Source organism: Denticeps clupeoides, chromosome 10 (genome assembly GCF_900700375.1).
Source record: "Denticeps clupeoides chromosome 10, fDenClu1.1, whole genome shotgun sequence".
In the NCBI taxonomy this organism is placed as follows: domain Eukaryota; kingdom Metazoa; phylum Chordata; class Actinopteri; order Clupeiformes; family Denticipitidae; genus Denticeps; species Denticeps clupeoides.
In genome coordinates this window covers 1,492,501-1,516,754 of record NC_041716.1, presented here as the reverse complement: position 1 = coordinate 1,516,754, position 24,254 = coordinate 1,492,501, and the positions used below count along the sequence as shown (strand labels likewise).

Here is a 24,254-nt window from a genome sequence, read left to right as displayed (position 1 = left end):
GCACTTAAGCTGCGATCCTGGGGTGGGAAGGTTTAGTTAGTCAGCGCAAACCAAAAATAAAACTTAAAATAAAATCAAATAAAATTGTTCCTCCAATTGTTCCTGAAAAGGAAAAAAAAAAACGAGTAAACCAACAACCAGTTCCGAAAAAGACACCAACGATGATTATAAATGACCAAACTAGGTGGTAGCCTAGCGGGTAACACACTCGCCTATGGACCAGAAGACCCTGGTTCAAATCTCACTTACTACCATTGTGCCCCTGAGCAGGACACTTAACCCTGAGTGTCTCCAGGGGTGGGACTGTCCCTGTAACTACTGATTGTAAGTCGCTCTGGACAAGGGTGTGAATAAAAGATGTGAATAAAAGTATATAAATAACCCGTATGTCCATTTAGGATCAAGAAAGTTGCAAATTATCGTGAGGCTTTAAAAGTCATCTACTGTACTGCCATCTGTGGGGGGGATTCGTGATGGAAAAGCTTGTTATCTGCTGGCGTAACATGCGTTACACATCCTGCATGTATTAATCAGTCTGAATGGGAGATTATTAATTATGAATTCAATAATTTTCCCCCGTGGGCCTCGTCCTCCACTGTTCTGGAAGGAAGGAGGCCCCAGAAGCGCAGGGCCACACGGCCTTCCAGTAGTGTAATCTTGCAAGGACTGGGGTCTGCCAGTGTTCACCCGGGTAACGCAACACCGGCCATACGGTACCCGGTCCCGGGCCCGGCGCGTGGCCGGGATCGTGTGTCGTAACGGGTCACGTTTTCCTCGGTGGCCCGCCTTACGCCGCCGCCGGGACGTCTCCCCTTGGCTTCGCCGCCACTTTCCTGCATGAATTCGGATTGGGTTGCGTTGGGCCACCCGAGCCGCTGCTTAATTGCGTTTCCATGAATGATTGATGCCCCTTTGGGGTAACGCCAGTGTTAACTTAATGCGTCCCTGTCTGAGCTTTAATTAAGCTTGTCTCAGAACAGGCCCGTTATGAATATTCAAATTTAAACCGATTTATTTTATTTTTTTACATTTTCTGTTGAGCGGGATGTAAGAATCCGAGACGTGTCGCCGGCACCGTATACCGTTTCAGTCGTGAAACCCAGTCCGTTGACCTCTGACCTGCACGGAAGGGCCGAGCCCTGAAGCCGGCGCGGCGCTGACCCCGTGACCCCGGCGCGTTAGGACCCGGGGGAGTGTCGTGCGCCTCGGGGACGGATGGCACCTGTTGTGTTCAAAGGGACGCCGGGCGGGCAGCGCCGCTCAGCCGCTCGCCGCGCATCCAGCCGGGCGGACGATCCAGCGCGACCCTCTCGGAAACCTGCAGCACCGTGACGGATAAATCCGGAACCCCGAACCCGCGCAGTGGAGGTGAGGAGTGTTGAGATTAGAAGTTTTTTTTTGTTGTTTTTCTCCATCTTGTTCATCGCCGTCGTGAAACTTTGTATCCGGACGATCCGGGACTTCGTATCTCTGGCGGCGGCGCGGATCCGGTTCCGGGCTCGGATCCGAGCTCTGAGGATGGTTCCTGAGAGCGTATAAGATGGTGATGATGATGGTGGTGGTGGTGGTGGTGGTGATGAAGCAGAGGTTTCCTCTTCCTGAGTCTGAGGAAGTCGCGCCGAAACTCCGAAATCCTTCACTAAATCCGCCAAATAATCTCCAGTTTTAACCCCCGGGCCGCTTCGTTAATCCGGGAGCCGCTTTGTGATCGATAATTCTGAGTCGACTCTTTTACTTCGAACGGTTCACTGGCGGATACTGCGCTTGTTCTAATTAAATGAAAAGGTTCTTTAATTAATCAGGCCAGCTTGGTGGGTCACGTTTCTTCTAATTCTTTTAAGATTTCAGGGCTTCGTTTGTGCTTAATTTAGTCACGTGAGTGGTATTGGCCTATAGAGAAGGAAGTGTGTGTGTGTGTGTGTGTGTGTGGTGTGTGTGTGTGTTTGACAGGTTGGAGTCGCTGCTGTCCTCCGCACCTTCACACCTCTTAATACAGGAATTGAGGAAGGTAGAACCGGTTTTAATAGCGCGGTTGTGAAAGGGGTTTGTTTCTGTTGTCGTGTGTGTGTCTGTGTGTGTGTGTGTGTGTGAGATCTCTGTGGGATTTCTCGCCGCTCTGCGATTCACCTGCTGCCACGTGTGCGAAGGTGAGCCGGGAGGGAGGGAGGGTGTTGGCCATCAGCTGTTGACTCTGAGGAGTGCCGTGTTTGCTCTGCCGTGTGTGTGTGTGTGTGTGTGTGTGTGTGTGTGTGTGTGCGTGGGGGGTCGGGTTCTGACATTCGGGCTTCTCTCTCTGGCAGGTGCCGTCGGAGTAGCATGCGCGTGTTTTTCTTCCGGCGACGCCTCTCCCCGCTGAAGCTGGTGGTGCTGGGCGGCGCCCTGTTCCTGGGGGTCCTGGTGGTGCTTCAGAGGGACGTGGCCGGCGGCGAAGGCGCCTCGCCGGACCCCTGGTTCCAGGATCTTGTCGAGCGCAAGGAGCGCATGGTGGGCATGGTCATGGGCGCCGTCAACAACCTGGGCTTCCAGATCGGCGCGCCGCAGCGCCCCCCCGCCGACCCGGAGCCCAGCCACGACCAGAACTGCCCCCCCGGCTTCTACACCCAGGCCCAACTCAAGCCCGTGCTGGAGAGGCCCCCGCAGTCGGCCCAGGACCCCGGTGCCGACGGCAAGGCCTTCCCCACCGACCAGCTGAGCCCCCAGGAGCAGAAGGAGAAGGAGGAGGGCATGGCCCGGCACTGCTTCAACCAGTACGCCAGCGACCGCGTCTCGCTGCACCGCAGCCTGGGCGAGGACACGCGGCCCCCCGAGTAAGGACGAGGCCGCATCGTTTATCCAATTAAACGCCGATAGCGGCGGCTCCTTCCAGATGAAATCCCTCTGAAGTCGGAGCGGGGTTTGTTGACTCAAGGGCCACAAACACTCGAGCCGATCCGGGAGATTGCGGCCCCGCCGCGCTCCACGACTTTCGGTTAATGGTTAATCCGACTTCTGAACGTTCCCGTCTGTCCCGTTTTTGTCTCGCAAGGTGCGTGGAGCGCAAGTTCCGGCGCTGCCCGCCCCTCCCCGGCACCAGCGTCATCATCGTCTTCCACAACGAGGCCTGGTCCACGCTGCTGCGCACCGTCTACAGCGTGCTGCACGCCACGCCCGCCGCCCTGCTGACCGAGATCATCCTGGTGGACGACGCCAGCACGGCAGGTACCCGCTGCGGTGACCTTTGATAGAAACGAGATGTGACGGTGGCACCATAAATCCCCGTCGCGCACACACACACACACACACACACACACACACACATTCCGCGCTGGGTGCTGATAGCCGTTTTTGTTTGTTTTTTTTTATCCCCTTTATGGCTGTAGGGGCGTGTCGCCGTGTAAGAGACACCGTATTTCTACGTTTTATTAAACTATTAAAAGCCTGAGATCATGTCAGTTTTATTAAACTGACTTTCGCTTTTCTGCTTCCAAAGTCTCTGTGGTTCAAATTTTTATTGAATCTCGTACGTGAAACGGTAAATAGGGTGGTAGTAGCCTAGTGGGTAACACACTCGCCTGTGAACCAGAAGACCCAGGTTCAAACCCCACTTACTACCATCGTGTCCCTGAGCAAGACACTTAACCCTGAGTGTCTCCAGGGGGGACTGTCCCTGTCACTACTGACTGTAAGTCGCTCTGGATAAGGGCTTCTGGTAATCGCTGTAAAATGTAAAAATTATTTGGTAATAACGTTCTAAAAAAACGCTTCAGGACATGAATATTAACCCAGAGCCTCTAGGTCTCATGCAGCTCGTTTCTGCCGTTGCTGGAGGCATCTGTGGGGGGGGGGAATGCACTTTGTCACCACAGGAACTCGAGTTGCCTCGCGAGGGTGACGCCGCGCCCTCTGGTTCTGTTTCCGCTGAAGTTTCCGTCTGCCGTTTGAACGCGAGACTTTTTTTTTTTTTGGGGGGGGCGCTGCGCTCTCCACTTGCACGTCGGGTGTATAAATAGTTAACCGCTTCCACCTGAAGACGTCCTGGTGAGCCGGGCCGGCTCTGCGGAACGTGACACTCGTTGAAATGAGAACAGACGCGCCACTCATTAGTGTGATTTTGTTATCCAATAGCTTTATTAGTCTTATTCAGTCCAACTTGTCCCTCACGTGTCCCGGGTGCGCCGTTTTTGTATGGGTGCTAATGTTCTCTCGCCATCCTGCCTTTATCTGGCTCCCTGGAGCATCTCAGCCGACACGTTTCTAATATTTATAAAAGCAACATGTAATATTCGCTTTATTCCCATAGTTGGCCCGTAGAATGAAAGGTTCCATGAACGGAGTGTGATTGAGGACGCTGTAGTTCCAGAAGTTTTGTATCTTCTCGATTTGTTCCTGATCGGTTGGAGGAATGGCTCAGGTACCAGGTCTAACGTCCCCAGATGCACTTTTTCATTAAAATGCTCTTGTCTGGGGTTTTATTTGGCTGCCGTCCGATTTCTGAGCACTACAGTATTATTTCTATCTTACATTTACGCCCTTATCCAGACCGACTTAGTCAGTAGTGACAGGGACAGTCCCCCCCTGGAGACACTCGGGGTTAAGTGTCTTGCTCAGGGACACAATGGCAGTAAGTGGGATTTGAACCCGGGTCTTCTGGTTCACAGGTGAGTGTGTTACCCCACTAGGATACTACCATCCTACTTTCAGTACCCTACCACCCTTACAGTCAGTAGTGACAGGGACAGTCCCCCCCTGGAGACACTCAGGGTTAAGTGTCTTGCTCAGGGACACGATGGTAGTAAGTGGGGTTTGAACCTGGGTCTTCTGGTTCACAGGCGAGTGTGTTACCCACTAGGCTACTACCACCCTACTTTCAGTACCCTACCACCCTTACAGTCTGTAGTGATAGGGACAGTCCCCCCCTGGAGACACTCAGGGTTAAGTGTCTTGCTCAGGGACACGATGGTAGTAAGTGGGGTTCTGGTCCATAGGTCCACCCACAGCCAGTGCCCCCGCCGAGAAGGTTAATGATTTGGAGCGGACCGCCGTAAAGTCCGGGCGTTTGTGTCTCGCCGCAGATCACCTGCAGGCGCGTCTGGACGACTACGTGAAGCCGCTGGAGCTGGTGCGCGTGCTGCGGCAGCCGGAGAGGAAGGGCCTCATCACCGCCAGGCTCCTGGGGGCCAGCCATGCTCGCGGGGAGATCCTCACCTTCCTGGACGCCCACTGTACGTATCCCAGCGCGAGGGTACGGGGTTCGCCACACGTTTATTTCCATGTCCGACTTTTATAGCGCGTTTATTTGCATGCGCACGTCTGTGACTTTTGCTCCGGTTTTTTGCCCATCTGCTGCGTAAAGGAAGGCAGTGCAGGACCAGCGCGGGGACGATTTTACGCCGGTCGCACCGTTGTAAAGCATAATGAACTGTAATGCGTCTTCAGCAGCACGTCATAAAATGATATTTGATCAGGCATCTTTCAGGCTCGATCCTGACGTGTTTAATGTGTTTATCCGCGTTTTATAACGCATAAGTCAGTCATTAATGGTTTATTCTCTGCCTCTTAGTTAAGGTTTATGAACCTGGTGCTTCCTGTGGTGCTTCCAGCCAACCTCAATTTATCCTTTTATCGGAAAAAGACAAAACTCTGTGGTCTCCACGGTCACGGCAGATAGAACGTTGCCTAAAAACCATGGCTTGGTTTGATCCTGTCAACTGCTGAGACACCGTCTCAGGTTCTGTGTATTGTGGGACTGTCAGGAGTAGTTTTTAGTCTGAGTTAATCTGTCGCGGTGAAGCGCGAGCGGAGTGTGAAAGCGAGTTTTTTTTTTTTTTTTTTTTACGTCGGGATTTGAACCGGCAACCTTCCAATTACGGGGCTTCTTCCTTACTTCCCCCCCACTGGGTAATGTCCACAAGAACCAGGGACGTTGCTGGGTCGAGACCAAGTGGAAGGAGATTATACCTCCCGTTTGTCTTGGTGAAGTGAAAGTGATGTGATCGTCACTCGTGATGCACAGCACACGGTGCACACAGTGAAATGTGTCCTCTGCATTTAACCCATCACCCTTGGTGAGCAGTGGGCAGCCATGACAGGCGCCCGGGGAGCAGTGTGTGGGGACGGGGCTTTGCTCAGTGGCACCTCAGTGGCACCTTGGCGGATCGGGATTTGAACCGGCAACCTTCTGATTATCCTTATCATTAGCCACTTCCTTAACAGCTAGGCCACCACTGCCCCCTACTGCCCCCTAAAGGATTGTCTGGTCTCCTCCAAGCGGGGTTATGCGTTTGGTTGTCACCCGTGTTTCACAACAGGAAGCGTGACGATGGAAGAAATAGGCGCGTTATGTGCGTGCCAGATGGCACGGCGCTCTGTGGTTAGTGTGAATAGACCAGTTCTTATCTGCGGGGCTAACCGGTGAGCAACTGGTTTTTCAAGCCTTACAATAACCGCGGTGCGTCAGCCGGTTGCACAAGGCCTTGTTGTTCATTGCGTGTGGCGTCCGGTCCTCCGCCCAGGCGAGTGTTTCCACGGCTGGCTGGAGCCCCTTCTGGCCCGCATCGTGGAGGAGCCCACGGCGGTGGTCAGCCCCGAGATCACCACCATCGACCTCAACACCTTCCAGTTCCACAAGCCCGTGGCCTCGGCCCGCGCCCACAACCGCGGCAACTTCGACTGGAGGCTGACCTTCGGCTGGGAGGCCATCCCGGAATACGAGAAGCAGAAGCGCAAGGATGAGACCTACCCGGTCAAGTAAGGCCGCTGACCTTTCACCTCACCTCCATTGTTGAAACTCCTAGAGAAGAGAAAAAGCGCTGGGAGCCGCACGTTCCTTTTGACATTCTTCATGTAAAATGAAGATAATGCTGCAGAAATGTTTGTACTTTTATGTCCTGTATAAAAAAAACTAAGCTGGGTTGTTGCTTTGAACATTTAGAACCATAATTCTGGGTTGAAGGTCTCTTTCAAATGAAAAAAAAAGCCAAACTTAGTCACCCAGACAGCTGGTCGCTATGCTAACTCTACACAACTAACGTATCAACTTAGAAAAACCATTAAACGCTAAATGTTGTTTTAAACAACTGTTTTCTCGCCACAAGAGGCTTCAGATTTTAAAAACGCGACTAGTTGAACGAACGGATTCACGTTTCTGGTGATGGTGCTGGCCATATACACACATATATAATTCCATATTTGGCATTTGTGCATTTGTGACTCATATATGGAGCGCCAAAACATTAAACCCATTGCATTTGAATGTGACAAGATCAGAATAATCTTAAAAGTAAGTACAATAATAAAAATATATAGAATATAATGCCCCAGTGTAAGGATGAAAGAGGTGACTTGTCCCCCCAGAACTCCAACGTTCGCCGGCGGCCTGTTCTCCATCTCCAAGGAGTACTTTGAAAAAATCGGCACTTATGATGACAAGATGGAGATCTGGGGTGGCGAGAACGTGGAGATGTCCTTCAGGGTTGGTCTCTTTGTTTTCCCAGCGGCCTTTGGAGAATTTTGAGGGCGCCGCCGTGACATTTGGCTTTAACCCAGCATGCTTTTCCCCGAGTGCAGGTGTGGCAGTGCGGCGGTCAGCTGGAGATCATCCCCTGCTCGGTGGTGGGCCACGTCTTCCGCACCAAGAGTCCCCACACCTTCCCCAAGGGGACCGAAGTGATCACTCGCAACCAGGTGCGGCTGGCTGAGGTCTGGATGGACGATTACAAGGAGATCTACTACCGGCGCAACCAGCACGCTGCCAAAATGGCGCGAGAGGTGAGCGTTCCTCTGGCCACGTGGTGACACGCCAGTCCACCGGCCGCCAGGCGTCTGTTCATTCCGCGTGTCTTAACCCTGCAGAAGCAGTACGGGGACATATCGGCCCGACTGGAGCTCAGAGAGACTCTGCACTGCAAGAACTTCTCCTGGTACCTCAACAACATTTACCCAGAGGTCTTCATACCGGACCTTAAACCTGTGAAATATGGATCGGTAAGTCAACCACTTCAGGAGATTGATATAATGAAGATTTCTGCTCATTAATAAATAGAATTTTAATTAGAGCTAAAACTAAACTGCAACAGGAACCTCTATACATCTAATTCTGAGTAGGTTCTTGCCAAAAACCCTCCTGGACCCGAGGTGATGACAACAAGGTTGGACTTGTTGTTCCAGCACGTCCCACAAATGCTCGATTCGATTAAGTTCTGAAGAGTTTGGAGGACAAATCAACACCTCCAGCTCATTGTGGTGTTCCTCAAACCATTCTTGAACCATTTCTGCAGTGTGGCAGAGTGAATCATCTTGCCGAGACCCTGTTTCCACAAAGGGGTGCACTTTGTCAGTAACAATATTTAGGTAGAATGACGTGAATGCAGGGCCCAAGGGTTCCCAGCGGAACTCTGAATAAAACACGTAATGTCTCCACAGTCCAGTTCTCATGTGTTTTTGGTGGCCGACATGGGTCTGTATGGGCATCCTTGGCCAGTCCGCTGCTACGTAGCCCCAGACACCTCAAACTGTGGTGGACTGTGTGTTCTGAGAACCTTCTACAACCACCAGCATGGACTCTGACCACATGGTCCATCCTGTGGCTGCCCATGTTTCCTTGCTTGGACCAGGAACATACCACAGGAGCTGCAGATTTGGAGATGATGCAGCTCCACTTTCTACCCATCACAACTTATTCACTTCCTGCCTCGTAAATCTCAAATCCTGCCAGGTGCCAGTTCCACAGGGAAGCCGGAGTAATTTATATATACAGGAAACCGGTAAAAGGGGTCACTGCTGAACCCTACTGCCATCTGGAGGACTGTCAAGATTTTTGAAAGTAAAATCTGATCGAATCAGAAGAGTTTTTAATACTGCGCACGCTTTGATCCAGATCAGAAACTCCGGATCGATGACCTGTCTAGATGTGGGAGAGAACAACTCTGGAGGGAAGCCCCTCATCATGTACGTTTGCCACAACATGGGCGGAAACCAGGTACTGAAGTTTGTTTCTTCCTCACTTGTCCCAGCTGTGTAGTAAATATGATTTTTAATTTTAATTTTTTTTTTTAACTGCGGCCCTTTTGGTTTGCAGTACTTCGAATACTCGTCACACCAAGAGCTTCGGCACAACATCGGCAAGCAGCTGTGCCTCCGTGCTGGCCCGGAGAACGAGGCTGTGCAGATGCAGCTGTGCCAGCTGAAGGGCAGGGGCACCAGCGTGGCACCAGAGGAGCAGTGGGTGATCACGGAGGTAAGTGCCGGGAGAGCTCCAAATGAAAACTGCCTACCGTACCAGCCCGGATTGGTTGATGGGCTTTACCGACAGTGTGGCAATGTGAGTGGAGAATCATGGGTAATTCCTTTTGCAAAGCACTGCTGTGTGTGCATTTTTAAGCCAAATGTGAAAATGCTGAGCTGGGATCAGTTTCATCGCTTTTTTTCATCGCAGTTTAACGCTTTTCTCTGTTAAATGGTTTTGTATATTTATAGATTTACTTTTATTGGCTACTTCAGTCGGTTTTTGCGAGGAAAAGAGAACTGACTTTGTGTCCTCAGGTATCACAAGTGTGTGGAGCTCTGGGTACATTGAAGTGTGTGTGTGTGTTTGTCCTTTCGTGTCCAGGATCAGCTCCTGATGAACCCGTCCTCGGGAAAGTGCCTTCGTCTCAAAGGAGGCCAGGTGGTGATGAGCTCCTGCAACCGGGCTGACCGGCACCAGCAGTGGGCCTTCAGCTGACCCCCTCCGACCTCCACACCCAACCGGAAGGAGGCGCTGCAAAAAAAGGAGGCTCACCTTCCAAGGTCCCCCGGGGTGGGTGGCAGCACCACTTCCGGCCAACAGACTGCAGAGAAATGCCCAACTGACCAGCTAGGTTGGGTGGTGGTCTGGACTGAAGCAGCTTCATACGGAGAAGGGAAAATGAAGGGAATTTCTCAGGAATTTCAGGGAAGGGAAAAGTAGGCAGTGGATGTCCTGTGTGTGTGTGTGTGTGTGTGTGTGTGTGTGTGTGTGTACACTGCAAGAATCAGCCGCTTGTCCTCATTTCGGGAGGATTCCAGGGTACCTTCCATTTCCTGCTGCTGACACTCCTTTTTTTTTTTTTTTAAATCATTGTTCTCTTATGATTTTGAGTAACATTTTTTTTAAATTATGTCCTTTTGTCTCTTGCCAAAAATAAACCTTTTTTTTTTTTTTTTTTTTTTTTATTGTTGTTAAATACAGATGATTCTGCAGAAAGCGGGTGGTTTAAGGGTGTAGTCTGGTGGTGTCCGGTTTCATTTGTTTTCTCCATCGGGTAGATCTGCTGATTTAAAATGTGTTTTTTGTTTCTTCTGCTTTCATATCCCTGATGTATTTATTAATGTGACCGTGGGCTTTGGCCCCACAGTGAGTTTGTTTGAGTTCACGTGACCTCCATTACAGATAAGTGGGGGCCGCGCTGGTGACGTGGCTGGAATAGAAAAATCACGTTTAACCCTGGTTTACTGTATTTTTTTTTCTTTGTTTATTGTAGAATCTGATGTCAATGGAAACCTTTAGAGAGCATATGAAATAAAGTCTTCATAAAGTGAATATTCTAGACACTGGAGCCACGGATAATATTTATCGGATGTTGGTTATAGACTGGGGGGGGGGGGTTAATTAACTGAATTAATTACTTCACTGTGAGTGATAAAGTTCTGATTCTTTTGTTGTTTATGCTTTGATCACAATATTGATTGTTGATCTTGGTATGTCAGTCGATACTAGAAGGATCGTCCCGCCTTATCTGAGTGAGCTGTGGTGGGTTGAGCTCCACAATCAGCATAATTCTTTTTTTTATTTTTTGGAAATGTGGTTATTAAACCTTTATGTGATGTGAGCCAGCATGGGTTACGACTGGGATGATTTATTCTGCTTTTGCTCTGTTTACCGGCACGTTCTAGAAACTCTGCGTAAACTGGACAATTCCCGCAGCATGAGTGCAATAATTCATCTCCAGTATTTTATTATTTTTTTAAAAACTGTTTAAGGGCTGGAGGTCAATGCCAATTCATATGGTTTACGCGCATTCAAATGAGAACGCAAATAAAACTCCCTATTTTTTGTATTTGAACTTTTGTATGAGTTATTTATACATGCAACACATCACCATATCTTAGCAAAGAATAAAGCGAGTCTTCAGAGTGCAGGAGCATTAGTAGTATTCCCATTAATAATCATCAAGATGATTATTAATTGTCTCCTTTTCTGCCCAATGTTTCTTTGTGGAACTGAATTGCTTTGTTACCCAAACTGCACCTTAAAATGACAGAATCTGCACAGCATGCAGGAGTGTGAAATGAACACAGCTCACATGCAACAGGGAACGTGCAGTACATTCTTACTGATTTTATGTTTATGTAGACATATTGTCTGACAAATATTTTATCTCTAGATATGGCAGCCTTGAAGCATGCTGTCATTTAAAAACCACGCACATAGAAAAAGCAGAACAAAACAAAGATGCATGCAAGAACATACGAACAGTCTGGATCGCCTTGTTTTTCAGATGTTTCTATTTGCACATGCACACAGTGGTGTGAAAATGGCTTTCTCTCTGATTTCTTACTTTTGTTAGTCACATATAAATGTTTTAGTTCATCAAAAAAGATAAAAAATTTTAGTTAAAGACACAACTTAACACCAAAAGTGCCGACATGGGGAGAGCATGCAAAATCCATGAAATAATATGTTGTTTTGTACTGTCATCTTTGCAATAAAACTCGCCTGCTTAAATAGCAAATGTAATGCAGGTTATAAATTGAGGACATTATTACTACATGAGCAATGCTTTTATCATTTACACTTCAGTCAGAGAGTGACGTTCAACGTTCTAATGAATATTAAAGACAAACAATATGAACACTCAAAATGGTTTAATATAAATAGGTTCAAACCCCACTTACTGCCACTGTGTCCCCGAGTGTCTCCGGAGGGACAGTCCCTGTAACTACTGATTGTTAGTCAATCTGGATAAATGCTGTAAATGTCGAAGTAGAAACTTCCAAGAATACATGGAAGGGCTCGAATACAGCATAGAAAATAACTAAAACTTGAGAGTCCTGCAATATTTTGTATTAAATACAAATTGGCTCAGATAATATTTGGTAATAATGTAGTTAGTGTCCTTGTGGGACTGGAGGAGTTTTACTCCTGCTGCACCAGGCCTCGTTGCCATTGGTCACATGGGTTTTCTTCAGCTTGATGCACATCTCAAAACTGGGCGTCATTTGGAACAGCACCTAATACGCGACCAGTGAACCCACTGAGTCCTGCCACTGGGTTTTGAGGAGCACAGCAACGAGCTTGGCCTCCAAATTCTCCAGATAGTAATCTGATCGAGCATTTGTGAGCTGTGCCTGATCAACAAGTCCCATCCGTGAAGGCACCACCTCACAATTCACAGTATACTGACTGCTTGGTACCAGTAGCCACAGAACAAATCAGTTGAAATAAAACGTAAAACAATAAAGCCTGAACAAATATTGATTTACCTAAACAGTTTATTGCAGAATTTCTTTTTTTTTTATGAAACAATGAGATGAAACTCTGAGCAGCAACAACAACAACATCATATATTTCTTATATAGCCCATAATCACACACAGTATGTCTCAATGGGCTTTGACAGGTCCTACAGTTGTTTATAGTTGTGTGATAAAGTGGACTTTATAATTGACACTGTGTCTAGGCCTTTAACAGAAGGCCAGAGAAAACAGATGGGTTTTCAGTTTAGATTTAAACACTGAGACTGAGTCTGTGTCCCGGACACTGACCGGCAAGCCGTTCCACAACTGCAGAGCTCTATATGGGAAGGAGCAGCAGCGGTATTTCTCCATCTTTGCTTGTTGGAGATCCTTCATTCATGTGACTGTTGTCACTTTTCCTCTGACACCTGGGTGTGACCGAAGTGCCTCATCTACATTATCAGGATTCCTTGACAGTGACACGGTGGTGGACGGTTTTATTACGTCACCTTGCGTTGCGTTTGGCCCTCACCTCTATGGCTTGGTTTGAGTTCAGGCTCCGGAAGGGGAGGCTGGCCAGGAAAACAGTTGAATAACCCCACTTACTATCATCGTGTCCCTGAGCAGGACACGTGACCCTGAGTGTCTCCAGGGGGACTGTCCCTGTCACTACTGATTGTAAGGCGCTCTGGATAAGGGTGTCTGATAAATGTCACTGTCACTGTGGGAAGGACATGTGGCAATATGATAATAATTAGTCTAAATTAAACCTAAAGGAATAGAATATCCTGTCAATGGTTTGCACATATCTGCCACTCTGATAGTCACGTCAAGGAACTATATGTGCAATTCGGATAGTTTCATATCAAGGCTTTCTGTTATGTGTGATACAAAGGTTTTAACCCCGCCCCCACGCCCACATCAGCAAATGCAGGGTGAGAAGCAGGTGCAACCAGGAAACCTTCCATGTCTGCTTTCACTCAGGGAGAGGAGTCCGAAGGCTGATCTCAGGCTCTTGTCCAAAAGCGATCAATAAAATATTTATTGAAAAACCTGACAGGATCCGCTCTGGCTTTCTCTGCAGGACGTGAAGATGCAGTCAGACGCACCAGAAGTGAAATATTTTCACGAGGCCGAGCAGACAACATGCAGTTTTAACATTCACGCCTCATTTATTTATTGTGTACTTTCATTCATTTTCTAGCTTGGTGTGTTGGTTGGTGGAGCAGGTTTAGGCGCTGATGATGAAGCATGTTCTCCCATGACACTGACCACGCCTGTGTGGAAATACCGGCATCAAACTGAACCTGTATTGCCACCAAAAGCAAAGAATTGTCCACACTATAGCTTGTCTATAGACAGATGGAGGTGTGGACAAGCACAGACGTCTGCATGCTGAACAAACGTTGCTCAGTGCTGAGCTGAGGGAAGCTGGGAGGATCTTCACTCCTCTCCTGGAAAGGAAAGTGAAAGTCAAGCGATTGTCATTATGATGCACAGCAAGCACTGCACACAACAAAAAACACGTCCTGTGTATTGAACCCATCACCTTGTTGAGCAGTGGGTAGCAATGACAGGCGCCCGGGGACCTTCGTCAAGGGGACCTCAGAGGTACCTTGGTTGGTTTCAAACCTTTTGGTCATGAGACCTGCTCCTTACCTGCTAGGACACTGGAGTTGCTCCAGAGGGACTGTCCCTCTTTGAAGGTAGCTCTGGCTCTGGCATTTACAGCTAAATTCCATATATGCACATAGAATAAATGTATTAGGAGCAATAGGAGCATGTCGTGAGAAACGGGCTGGAGTTCTTTTGTCCTCTCCCAGTCGCGTCTGATAAATGCCGTAAATGTAAATGATGATTGAGCTGGGCTCCTCATTATTGTCCATTATTGGTGTCCAACGTTGATGTGCGTTTATCAGGAGAGCGCTCTGTCCTGTGCCTGTAAACGAATGGACAATGTGCCTGAGAGCCTGTTTAAATAAAGTGCAGGGCGAGCCCGGAACGAGTCAACCAATGAAAATCCCTCAACACACCAGCACCAGGTTCCACCCACTCCCGACTCCAGCTGGTCGAAGAACATTCCGGACATGTCCCTGGAACGTAGTCACCTCCTCATGCAGGCATGCAGCAGAGTCTTCACAGCCTCCCTCACCTGGTATGGTGCTTATCAGGGCGTGGCCTGATCGTGCAACCCCGCCCACTAGATGCCCTGGCCTGTGTGTGTGTTACAAGCAGCAGAAGCTCCGCTGAAGATAATCTCAAAAATGGAAATGTTTGCAATAGATTTTTTAATAATAGATTTATTTTAAACATTAAATACACAATACCAACAAAAGTACAGTAGTCAGTGTGACTATGGCTACATGATACGGCATCATTAAATAAGTGGATAAATTCAACAACATGCCTCGCCTTCAAAAAAAAATAAAAAAGCCAGCAGTGTGTGCTCAGTGGCTGTGCTGCCCCCATCTTCCTCTGAACAACCTCACGCCCTCGCGGCCCGTCCGGGCCCCCGCCTCGTCCTCGATGCCCCTGGCGAAGAGCCGCACCAGCTGCCCGTGGACCCTGAGGGAGAGGATAGACCCACATCGGTGAATAATCCTGGTCTTAAAAAAAAAAAAAAAAAAAACATTTTACCCCTAATTCCAGTGGAAAAATATTTTAACAAGTGAAAGTGAAGTGATCGTCATTGTGATACACAGCACAGCACACAGTGCACACAACGAAATGTGTCCTCTGTATTTAACCGTCACCATTAGTGTTGACAGGCGCCCGGGGAGCAGTGTGTGGGGACGGCGCTTTGCTCAGTGGCACCTTGGCAGATCGAGATTCGAACCGGCAACCTTCTGATTGCGGGGCCTCTTCCTTAACCGCTAGGCCACCACTGTGCCGAAATGGTTGGTGTGGAAAATGGTGTGGTGTGCACCCTCGCTGGTCCTCCTGAACAAAACCAGTGGTTTAGAGGCTTGTAAGCAGGTTATTAACGTTCCCACAGCGTTCAATTATCCCAGTCTGTGTGGACTGCAGTGACAGAACACAGATCATAATGAGACCCGGTGGGTCAGTTGTCCCACCTGCATTTTACACACCCAAAGGAGGAACAGACGAGGACAGGATGGAAATGATGATGGTTTTAATTTCTCCTCATCATTTTCTGACAACACAAAGCCAACAACTTGCTGCTGCTGGAGCCTGAGTGCTCTAGTCAGGTGGTCGAAAATTTGAAAATATAGATGGAACACAAATATTATTATTGAAATCGGCAGTAAAAAAAAAAAAATCATTTTATTTGATGACATTACATTACATTACATTTAAAGCATTTATCAGATGCCCTTATCCAGAGCGACTTACAATCAGTATTACAGGGACAGTCTCCCTGGAGCAATTTAGGGTTAAGTGTCTTGCTCAGGGACACAATGGTAGTAAGTGGGATTCGAACCCAGGTCTTCTGGTTCATATGGCGAGTGTGTTACCAACTAGGCTACTACTACCCTTTTGATAATTTGATAATTTAACGTGTAAATGAAGATAGTTTTCAGAAACGGGACACATCTGTACCATAATTTATTAGAATATTAATCTATGATCAAACAAGATTTTCCATCTGGTAGCCGGTGTTGATGAAACAGAATGGTGTAATTTTTTTAATAAAGTGAAGTGATTGTCACAGCAGCACAGCACACGGTGCACACAGTGAAATGTGTCCTCTGTATTTAACCATCACCCTGAGTGAGCAGTGGGCACCATGACAGGCGCCCGGGGAGCAGCGTGTGGGGACGGTGCTTTGATCATAGATTCGATCGGGATTTGACCCGGCCACCTTCTGATTACGGGGCCTCTTCCGTAACCGCTAGGCCACCGCTGGCCCATTTTCCCGCTTCTATAACACGACGGATCTGTAGTACCTGCAGGAGATCTGGGTGTAGGGCAGGATCTCCCCATCGCAGTTCCACACCGACACGGCGGGATGGCGGCGGCAGCACAGTCCGCACCAGAGGCCCCCCTTCCTGCCGGCCTGCGGCCGCCGCCTCCTCTCTGGTTCGCGCTCAGGCTCGCCGTCCTCCAGCGCCGCCCTCTCCACCGGCCCCGCCTTCCTCTCGTCCTCCTCCTCGCCTTCCTCAGACCGTCTCTCTTCTCGTCAGGAGAGAGAACCTCGCCGCCTTGACCCGGTGAACCTCCACAAACGGCAGGTCGAACTAGCATGGAGAGAAATGTAACGATCTGAGTCGCCAACATCCAACAAAAACAACAATAATAAATACTAACTATAGTAACGAATTTAAATATCATGTGTAATGTGATAAAGTCTGAACATGATTGATGTCATAAAATGCTGAATTTAATGTAGTCTGGAAAAATGCTTTCTGAGACCATTAAGGGGACTATATAAAACCCAACGGCCATCTATATCTTGATCACCTGAGCATTGAAATGCTCATATTTTTCTGTGCATCAATAGGAGATTTAAAATCTTCTCTAAAATTTATGGTTATAAATAAAAAGGGAACAAAAAAAAAAAAAAAAAAAAAAAAAAAAAAAAAAAAGACAAGCAAGCCAGAAATGCCCAAAGAGAACATACATATTTACTTATCAACGTAAAGTAAAATGGAGTAAAATCGCGAGTGGCAGTGTAACAGTGACGAGATGAACATTCAGATGGTCGGGGTGTGGTGATCCTGGTCCTGGTTCCTGGTTCAGCTCTCTCAGTTCTGGACATGATGCTGAACTTATATGTTGGAACCTGTATAACTTCATGAGTTTTGGGGTTTCTGTTCATTTCAAATGCCATACGAGTGTGTCGTATGGTTATGTCAGGAAAGCAAAGGTTCGAGAACCACACCCTCCTATTCCCTTCCTTAGAAAGAAATGCAGGTGGCTATTCAGTGTGAAAACGTCGCTGACCTGGTCCTGTGAGCTGGTGTGCCTGTGCAGGAAGGTGAGGAAGCCCAGCGGGTGGGTGTCCCTCACCAGGATGAGGTCGGCCGTGCCGTCGGCGAGGTGGGCCGACGGGGAGAGGCCCAGGGGGCTCCGGGGGCAGGAGCTGGACATGCAGGTGAGGGACACGCACCTGAACCTGCCCGACACGCTCATCCACTCGTCTGGGCCGAGGAGAGACGGGCATGAAATTAGCCAATAGAGGAGAACGTTTCACCAGAATAAAGTTGGTTTTCATCCCCACCTTCGGACGACTCGCTGTACTGACTCAGCTGGCCACTGTAGAGGGAGCCCGTCTCCGATCTGGGGAAGAGTCTCTCTGTGCTCTCAGAACAGACACGGCACCTGAAACCCCAAATCCGCACAACTAGTGGTTGTAGCCTAGTGTGCAACACACCCGTCTACAAACCAGAATACCGCAGAGTCCCAGGTTCAAACCCCACTTACTACCATCGTGTCCCTGAGCAGGACACTAAACACTGAGTGTCTCCGGGGGGGGGGGGGGACTGTCCCTGTAACTACTGACTATAAGGCGCTCTGGATAAGGCCGTAAATATATTTGTAAAGGAAACCCAACGCCATGCGGTTTTGCCGTCAGGCAAATCGGCACAAGCGTTATGCAAAGTGAAACTGCGCGGGGCGCAACGGACGCCGCAGCGGCGAGCCTCGGCTGTAACCGATCGAGTCCACTCCACTTACACTGACAGCGCGCGCCGCGCCGCTCTCCTTTCCGCCGTGTCGGGTGGCGTCGCCGGGGACCATGGCAACGGCCCTCCTTAAGGAACGCGGTGGCGCGGGCCGAGCGGAGAGCGATACCAGTCCGGGGAGGATTCATTCCACCGCACCTGTCAGACTAATGAACTGACGAGAGAGAACTTTCTCCCTGGACACGACCCTGCACAAGCTTCAGATCTTCAGACCGCTTTCCAAAAAAAATCATTTTTCCACAACATAACCTGAAATCGTACGTTGTTTTAATAGCTGGAAACATCCTCCAAACGTCCAGTTCAACGTGATCAATATTACGACTGAGGTAGGCAACATCCAACACCGATTATACTGTATCTACGGGCATTGTGAACACCTGGGGGGCAAATTGGGCAAATATTGGGGCAGTGGTGGCCTAGCGGTTAAGGAAGCGGCCCCGTAGTCATAAGGTCGCCGGTTCGAATCCCGGTCCGCCAAGGTGCCACTGAGCAAAGCACCGTCCCCACACACTGCTCCCCGGCCACCTGTCATGGTGCCCACTGCTCACTCAGGGTGATGGGTTAAATGCAGAGGACAAATTTCACTGTGTGCACCGTGTGCTGTGCTGCTGTGTATCACAAGTGACAATCACCTGGTTTATGCTGCTGACTGGGTGAACAACGACTAGAATACAAGAATGAAGAGAATGTCGAAGTGAAAAGGCAGACGCGTGTGGGTGTGGCCTGTACCCTGAAAGGCAGCGGGTGTTGTCTCGCGGGCTGGACAGGCCGGCATCGGCGGGCAGGAAGTGCACGACTCCCTCGTAGCTTCGGTTACACAGGTACACCACGCAGCCTGAGTGACGGGCGGGACACAAGCGGTGATCATTTTCCACCAGTGCGACTTGGCCAACACGCTGCTGTACAGTCACTTGCATTGTTTGGTCAACGCAGAGGACAAAGGGCAAGGTTTTATTAGTTGCTTAATGTCCTTACACGTTCTTACAGATACATTTCCATGACTTCTCCATGACTCTAAGGCAAACGTTCATGACCATGTGTTCTCTAAAATTTCTGTGCAAATGTGAAAAAAAAAAGTTAAATTTACCAAAATATCCAAAGTTAAACTGAAAGCTGAACTTAAACGACAGCGTTTTATCCTCCCAAGCTCGCGCTTTGCCAGAGCAAAACAGTCTGCATCACGTTACAGGCGAAGATTAGTTCTACAGGGAGGGCCATTTCTATGGATCCACCTTAATAAAATGGGAATGGTTGGTGATATTAACGTCCTGTTTGTGGCACATTAGTATATGTGAGGGGGCAAACTTTTCAAGATGGGTGGTGACCATAGTGGCCATTTTGAAGTCGGCCATCTTGGATCCAACTTTCGTTTTTCAATAGGAAGAGGGTCATGTGACGTCAAATTTATTGCTAATTTCACAAGAAAAACAATGGTGTGCTTGGTTTTAACGTTCTTTCATGAGTTAAGTTTCTGACCACTTACAAAATGTGTTCAATGTGCTGCCCATTGTGTTGGATTGTCAAGGTGTATCCATATAAATGGCCCACCCTGTACATTCATGTATCGATCCAATTTCAATGACTTTTCCAGAACTTTCTATGTTTATTTTGTATTCCAAAACATTTCGAGGCCTGGAAAATACTCTTCTCGCACTGAATGGCTTTTCCGGGTCAGGAGGCCTGTAGGTAGTCAGGGCATTTAATGGATTACAGATTGGAGTTGTGGTGAAGTTCTAACTGGCGCGGGTACTTCACAGGCCTGGGGACGTACCGGAATAGTCGTATCGGAGCGGCCCCATCCAGCGGTGGCGCTCGCTCTCAGCCAGCACGTCTCCGTAAAAGCCGTAGCCCACCAGGGACACGGAGTAGCGCACCATGGAGGCCTGGTGGTGCACGGCGCACACGTCCAGCGGCTGCGAGTCTCCTGCGGCCCACGAAAAGACACGTCAAGATATATACTTCCTTAGCTGGTGCCAAGAAGGCGCAATTTTTCTAAATTTCAATATTTTTGCTTTTGCTCCCCTGTGACGTTGACAAAATCCATGACATTTCCAGTCATTTACCAATAATGATGTGGAGAGCAGAGGTGACCGGGTCATTCACACCCATCGTGGCAAAACACACGCAGTCTGTGGAGCCTGTGGAGGACCGACACACACAGGTTCATTTATCACCATGAACGAGGACACGTCAACAGACGAGACACGCGCCCAGACGCGCCGACCTGCCGGGATGATCCCGATGTGAAGCTCACACGGCTGCAGCGCCCCCGCGGGGTCGTGTTCGGAGAGCCCCGCCTCCTGCTGCGTCCGCCCAATCACGCCATGCAGCAGTTCGCTGAACATTCCGTCCCCGCCCACGCACACCACACTGAGGGGGAAAGGAAAGCTCCTTCAAGCAGGCGCGGCCGTCACGGAACACGCCCAACACACACCGTCACTCACCCGTCGAAGCCGGTCAGGTCTTTCTTCAGGATGTGGTCTCTCGCCTGGTTAGCGCGTTCTGTAACTGTTCATTATATTTTGTTGTTAGAATTCACCGCATTAGTGGTTCAGTAAAGATGATGTTGCGTTGTGATTATGAATATTCATCATGAGGATTTGGGCTTCCTTCCACAGGCCATCCGATACCTGAACACTCGAACACTGGACTGACACACACACACACACTACCTCTTCTATGATTAGAATACATTATCTGTTGTTGCACTGTTATTTTTGCACAATTTGTACTTGGCACTTTACATTATTCATTTCACTGGTTAAGCAGAATGACCGAGGCACTCTTTACACCTATCGCCATTTTTCTAGCCACTACAGGACCATAGACAGGCTGGGGGAACTCGTATTAATGTTAAATCACATTTTCACGTCATGGGACCTTGAAGATTTACTCCTGCACTGCCTGCATCCCATGTTTGTACTTTATGTAGCCGGTTTGTCTGTCGCACACGGTCACTTTATGTCAGTATGTCACTTAATTTAAAATGTTCCCTGTAGCACCAGGTTCCGTCAGTTCGTCTCACTATTCCCTGGTCGACGTGTATATAGCTGAAATGACAATAAAGCCAACTTGAAGTCTACGTCGCATGATCTAGAACAATCGATAAGGTCAGTTCTCTACATGAACATCTTCTGCACGACCCACCGTGCGCTGATATGAAACGAGGGGCGAGGACCGTGCGAGGGCGAGTTGGTAAGATGATGACGAAGACGACTGATCTGGAGACTCACCTACGACATGAGAGCCGATGCCAGCCAGCTCGAACAGTGGAGCCACCAGAGAATGGTAGATCTGTTTCCCCTCGCTTCTTTCCTCCATATGGATTGATGAAGACCAACAGCCTGTGCGGTCGAGACGGGCCTTGGAGACGGAAAAGAACAACAGAACCGTCCTTCTGTGCCGATTTAATGCACATTTAATGTTTTAAATCACCGGTCATTGACACGAGCAGCTTCTGCTGAGCGACAAACTGTTTCATCGCAATAAGGCCCTCTACAATAAAGAAATACAGATACACACAGTCTTGTGAATTATTGCACCGTTCCCAACTTACTGTGGGTTTTGAGGGCGGTCCTGAGCTGCGTCACCCACCGGTCTCTGAGGTCGCGGCTGGGACACCCACACTGGATCCTGCCCAGGCTCCACAGCAGACCCCGACCACCGCCCCGCGAGCTGCGCTTCACGTAAAACACTGGCAGGAGCAAGAGGGCGGGAGGTCAAAGCCGGGGACCATCTCCCCGTCCAATATGCACACCCGGCGGGCTGCTTTCAAACAGGCCGTGCTCACAAGTGAAGTCTCTGTCGGTGTCCTCCTGCTTCTTCTGAGGCTGGACCTCCACTCGACCCTCCTCGACCCCAATCACCTCCGATATGGGCACTGAAACTGAGCACGAGTGACATGAGCGTCCTGAAAGGTCCAGGTGCCCTCACAAGAGTGTGCCAGTCCTACAACATGCGGATTTGACGTTATTATTGTGCTCACCGGTCTTTTTCTCCCGGTTCTTCTTGTCCAGCTCCGTCCAGCTGAAGTACCAGCCGCTGAGGGCCGCTCGGAACCGCTTATTACCCACCCACAGACTGGACTCGACTCGCACTGTATCGATATCCATATCGCAGCCTACGTCATCGTCGCCGAAGCCTTTTCAGGACAACTAAAGCGCGCAAACGTCGCCGATAAGATCACCAAGTGGCGTCCCGTCGGGTCCCAGCGGACCGGTTCCGCCACCCCGTTACCTTCCCGCAGGTGCGCCGCTCGGGTTTCCTACCTGTGCGCGAATTAGCATTCTGCGAGCCGATTGGCTGCGCGGGATTTGCATAAACAAGGGCGTGTCGAGACATATTACGCATGCGCATTCGCGAGTGGGTTTTTTTTGTTTTTTGTTTTTTTCCCCGGTCGTCTGGGTGTCACCTCTGTCACCTTCCTGGTTATTAATGTCGTGTTCTAATCCCTTTCTCCAGGTGGCGCAGTTTCATGGGACTATTTCCTCCTTCTTGCTTGGTTTGCTTTGCTGGTTTCCTGGGCCAAAGCCCAAAACTCTGCAAGAACGAGGCGAAAGAAACAAACATGGTGCAAATGTGTGAAACATGGTGCAAATATGTGAAGGTTGCACCAACGAAGCAGCATTTACATCAACGGCCTTCAGCAGAGCGACGTACATCATGTCTGATCTTCAGAAACCAACACCTGCTGTTCAACGTACCACGCCACACCATCACAAGTCCTTTTACGACGCAAAGCACCTCACACTGGAAAAATGGACACACATTTAGCCCTGTTGAGGAGGTGGGAAGGGACAGACTCAACGAGTTCTTCCAGAGTTCCATGAGCAATCAGCAATCACGCATTGAATGGATTTTTACTATTTTGACTGTGCCAAAAGCCCCCTTTAATGTATCTGAATACCCTGATTTATTGTCTTTTTTAGTTGCATAATGATTTTAGTATGAATTAAATCTACACATTTGGTGCGACAATCAAGCTTTGTCGCACCAACATCCACTGGATCCTTAAAAAGCATCTACTACAAAAACAGTCACCCATTAAGATAAATGTTCGAAACTGGGATTGGAACTTTTTGGTTAGGGTTAGTGAAGTAAAGTTAAGGGTCCTTTGGGAATCTGTGGAACTGCAATATTCTGAAACACCCACCGGGCGGCGCTGTAGGATCAAGAAACTTTCATCACTGGTCTGTTTTTAATGGTCCCTATGATGTAGTTTAATGTAGTTTTGGGAATGAAGTGTGAATAAAAGCAACTGTAACTGTACATTTGTGCACTAAACGCTTTAGTTTAACATTTTCTGTTCAACATGTGCCTTCCTCGTAATCTGTAATAACCAGATCTTACCATATACACGTAAAAGTGATTTAACTGTGTTACCAGGCTGCAGTCATATTTTCTATTTGTGAGGTGGAGCAAGGCCGGGAAAGGGGGGTGTGGGGGTGGGGTCTTACTTCTAACTTTCGATCCTTTTTCTGTGCTGTTGTTAAAGTTCTGAAAAGCAATAAATGTATTTGCTGAAACTGGAGACGCTGTCTATCCTCACTGTCTGGTTTGTTCTGCATGGAAGGAACTTTTTTTCGAGACGCCAGCGCAGCATGCAGCAACAGGCTGGTTCCGCGGAGGGCCTGCTCGTGCAGGTATGTGTGCGACGCGTCTGCACCTCTTGTGTGGTTTGCATGCCTCCCTGATGATCAGTGATAATTTCAGCGGTCGCAAAATTACCTTCTCCCGAGGGGAAATAAGGCGGTAGACTCATCGATGTGCATTAAAACCAAGGGCCCGACGTAGGCGGAGCGTTGCTTGCAAGGAGGCAGGAAGGGGGGCTGAGAATGCGGCTGTCTGCACTTCCCCGGTGGAGCAACAGAAGCGACGCAGACCTCGGCGGTCTCAATGCTGGACTCTGTCGCGGCGTGCAGCCTGCAGAAGAACGCGCCGCTTCCTGTGCATCTCACACTGCTGACACCTTTCTTGTGCACTCTGTTGCCGTGCACCCGCCTCGTGACTGCGCCCAGTCTGTCATGGAAAGTGGTCCAGTGATTACTGCTTAGAACACCATTTACGGCATTTACCAGACGCCCTTATCCAGAGCGACTTACAGTCAGTAGTTACAGGGACAGTCCCCCCCTGGAGACACTGAGGGTTAAGTGTCTTG

The 24,254-nt window shown here is 49.0% G+C and overlaps 2 protein-coding genes across 2 annotated transcripts; one reads left to right on the top strand and one right to left on the bottom strand.

Annotated features, from left to right (window-relative positions):
- The first annotated feature begins 1,209 nt into the window (after positions 1–1,209).
- Positions 1,210–10,063, top strand: galnt6 (UDP-N-acetyl-alpha-D-galactosamine:polypeptide N-acetylgalactosaminyltransferase 6 (GalNAc-T6)). Its single transcript, XM_028994723.1, has 11 exons — positions 1,210–1,368; positions 2,301–2,807; positions 3,026–3,198; positions 5,052–5,201; positions 6,492–6,726; positions 7,333–7,450; positions 7,546–7,746; positions 7,831–7,962; positions 8,855–8,956; positions 9,056–9,214; positions 9,587–10,063. The coding sequence occupies exons 2-11, from the start codon at positions 2,317–2,319 to the stop codon at positions 9,698–9,700; spliced, it is 1,875 nt and encodes a 624-aa protein (XP_028850556.1). The 5' UTR covers positions 1,210–1,368; positions 2,301–2,316; the 3' UTR covers positions 9,701–10,063.
- A 4,800-nt stretch (positions 10,064–14,863) lies between these two features.
- LOC114798205 (ceramide kinase) lies at positions 14,864–22,851 on the bottom strand. Its single transcript, XM_074933649.1, is given in 15 exon segments — positions 14,864–15,017; positions 16,361–16,581; positions 16,583–16,651; positions 17,358–17,554; positions 17,635–17,735; positions 18,827–18,932; positions 19,869–20,021; positions 20,161–20,235; positions 20,322–20,467; positions 20,542–20,605; positions 21,331–21,400; positions 21,402–21,460; positions 21,654–21,791; positions 21,888–21,983; positions 22,083–22,851. Coding segments are annotated over 15 exon segments (1,740 nt in total). The 5' UTR covers positions 22,210–22,851; the 3' UTR covers positions 14,864–14,899.
- Positions 22,852–24,254: the final 1,403 nt, after the last annotated feature.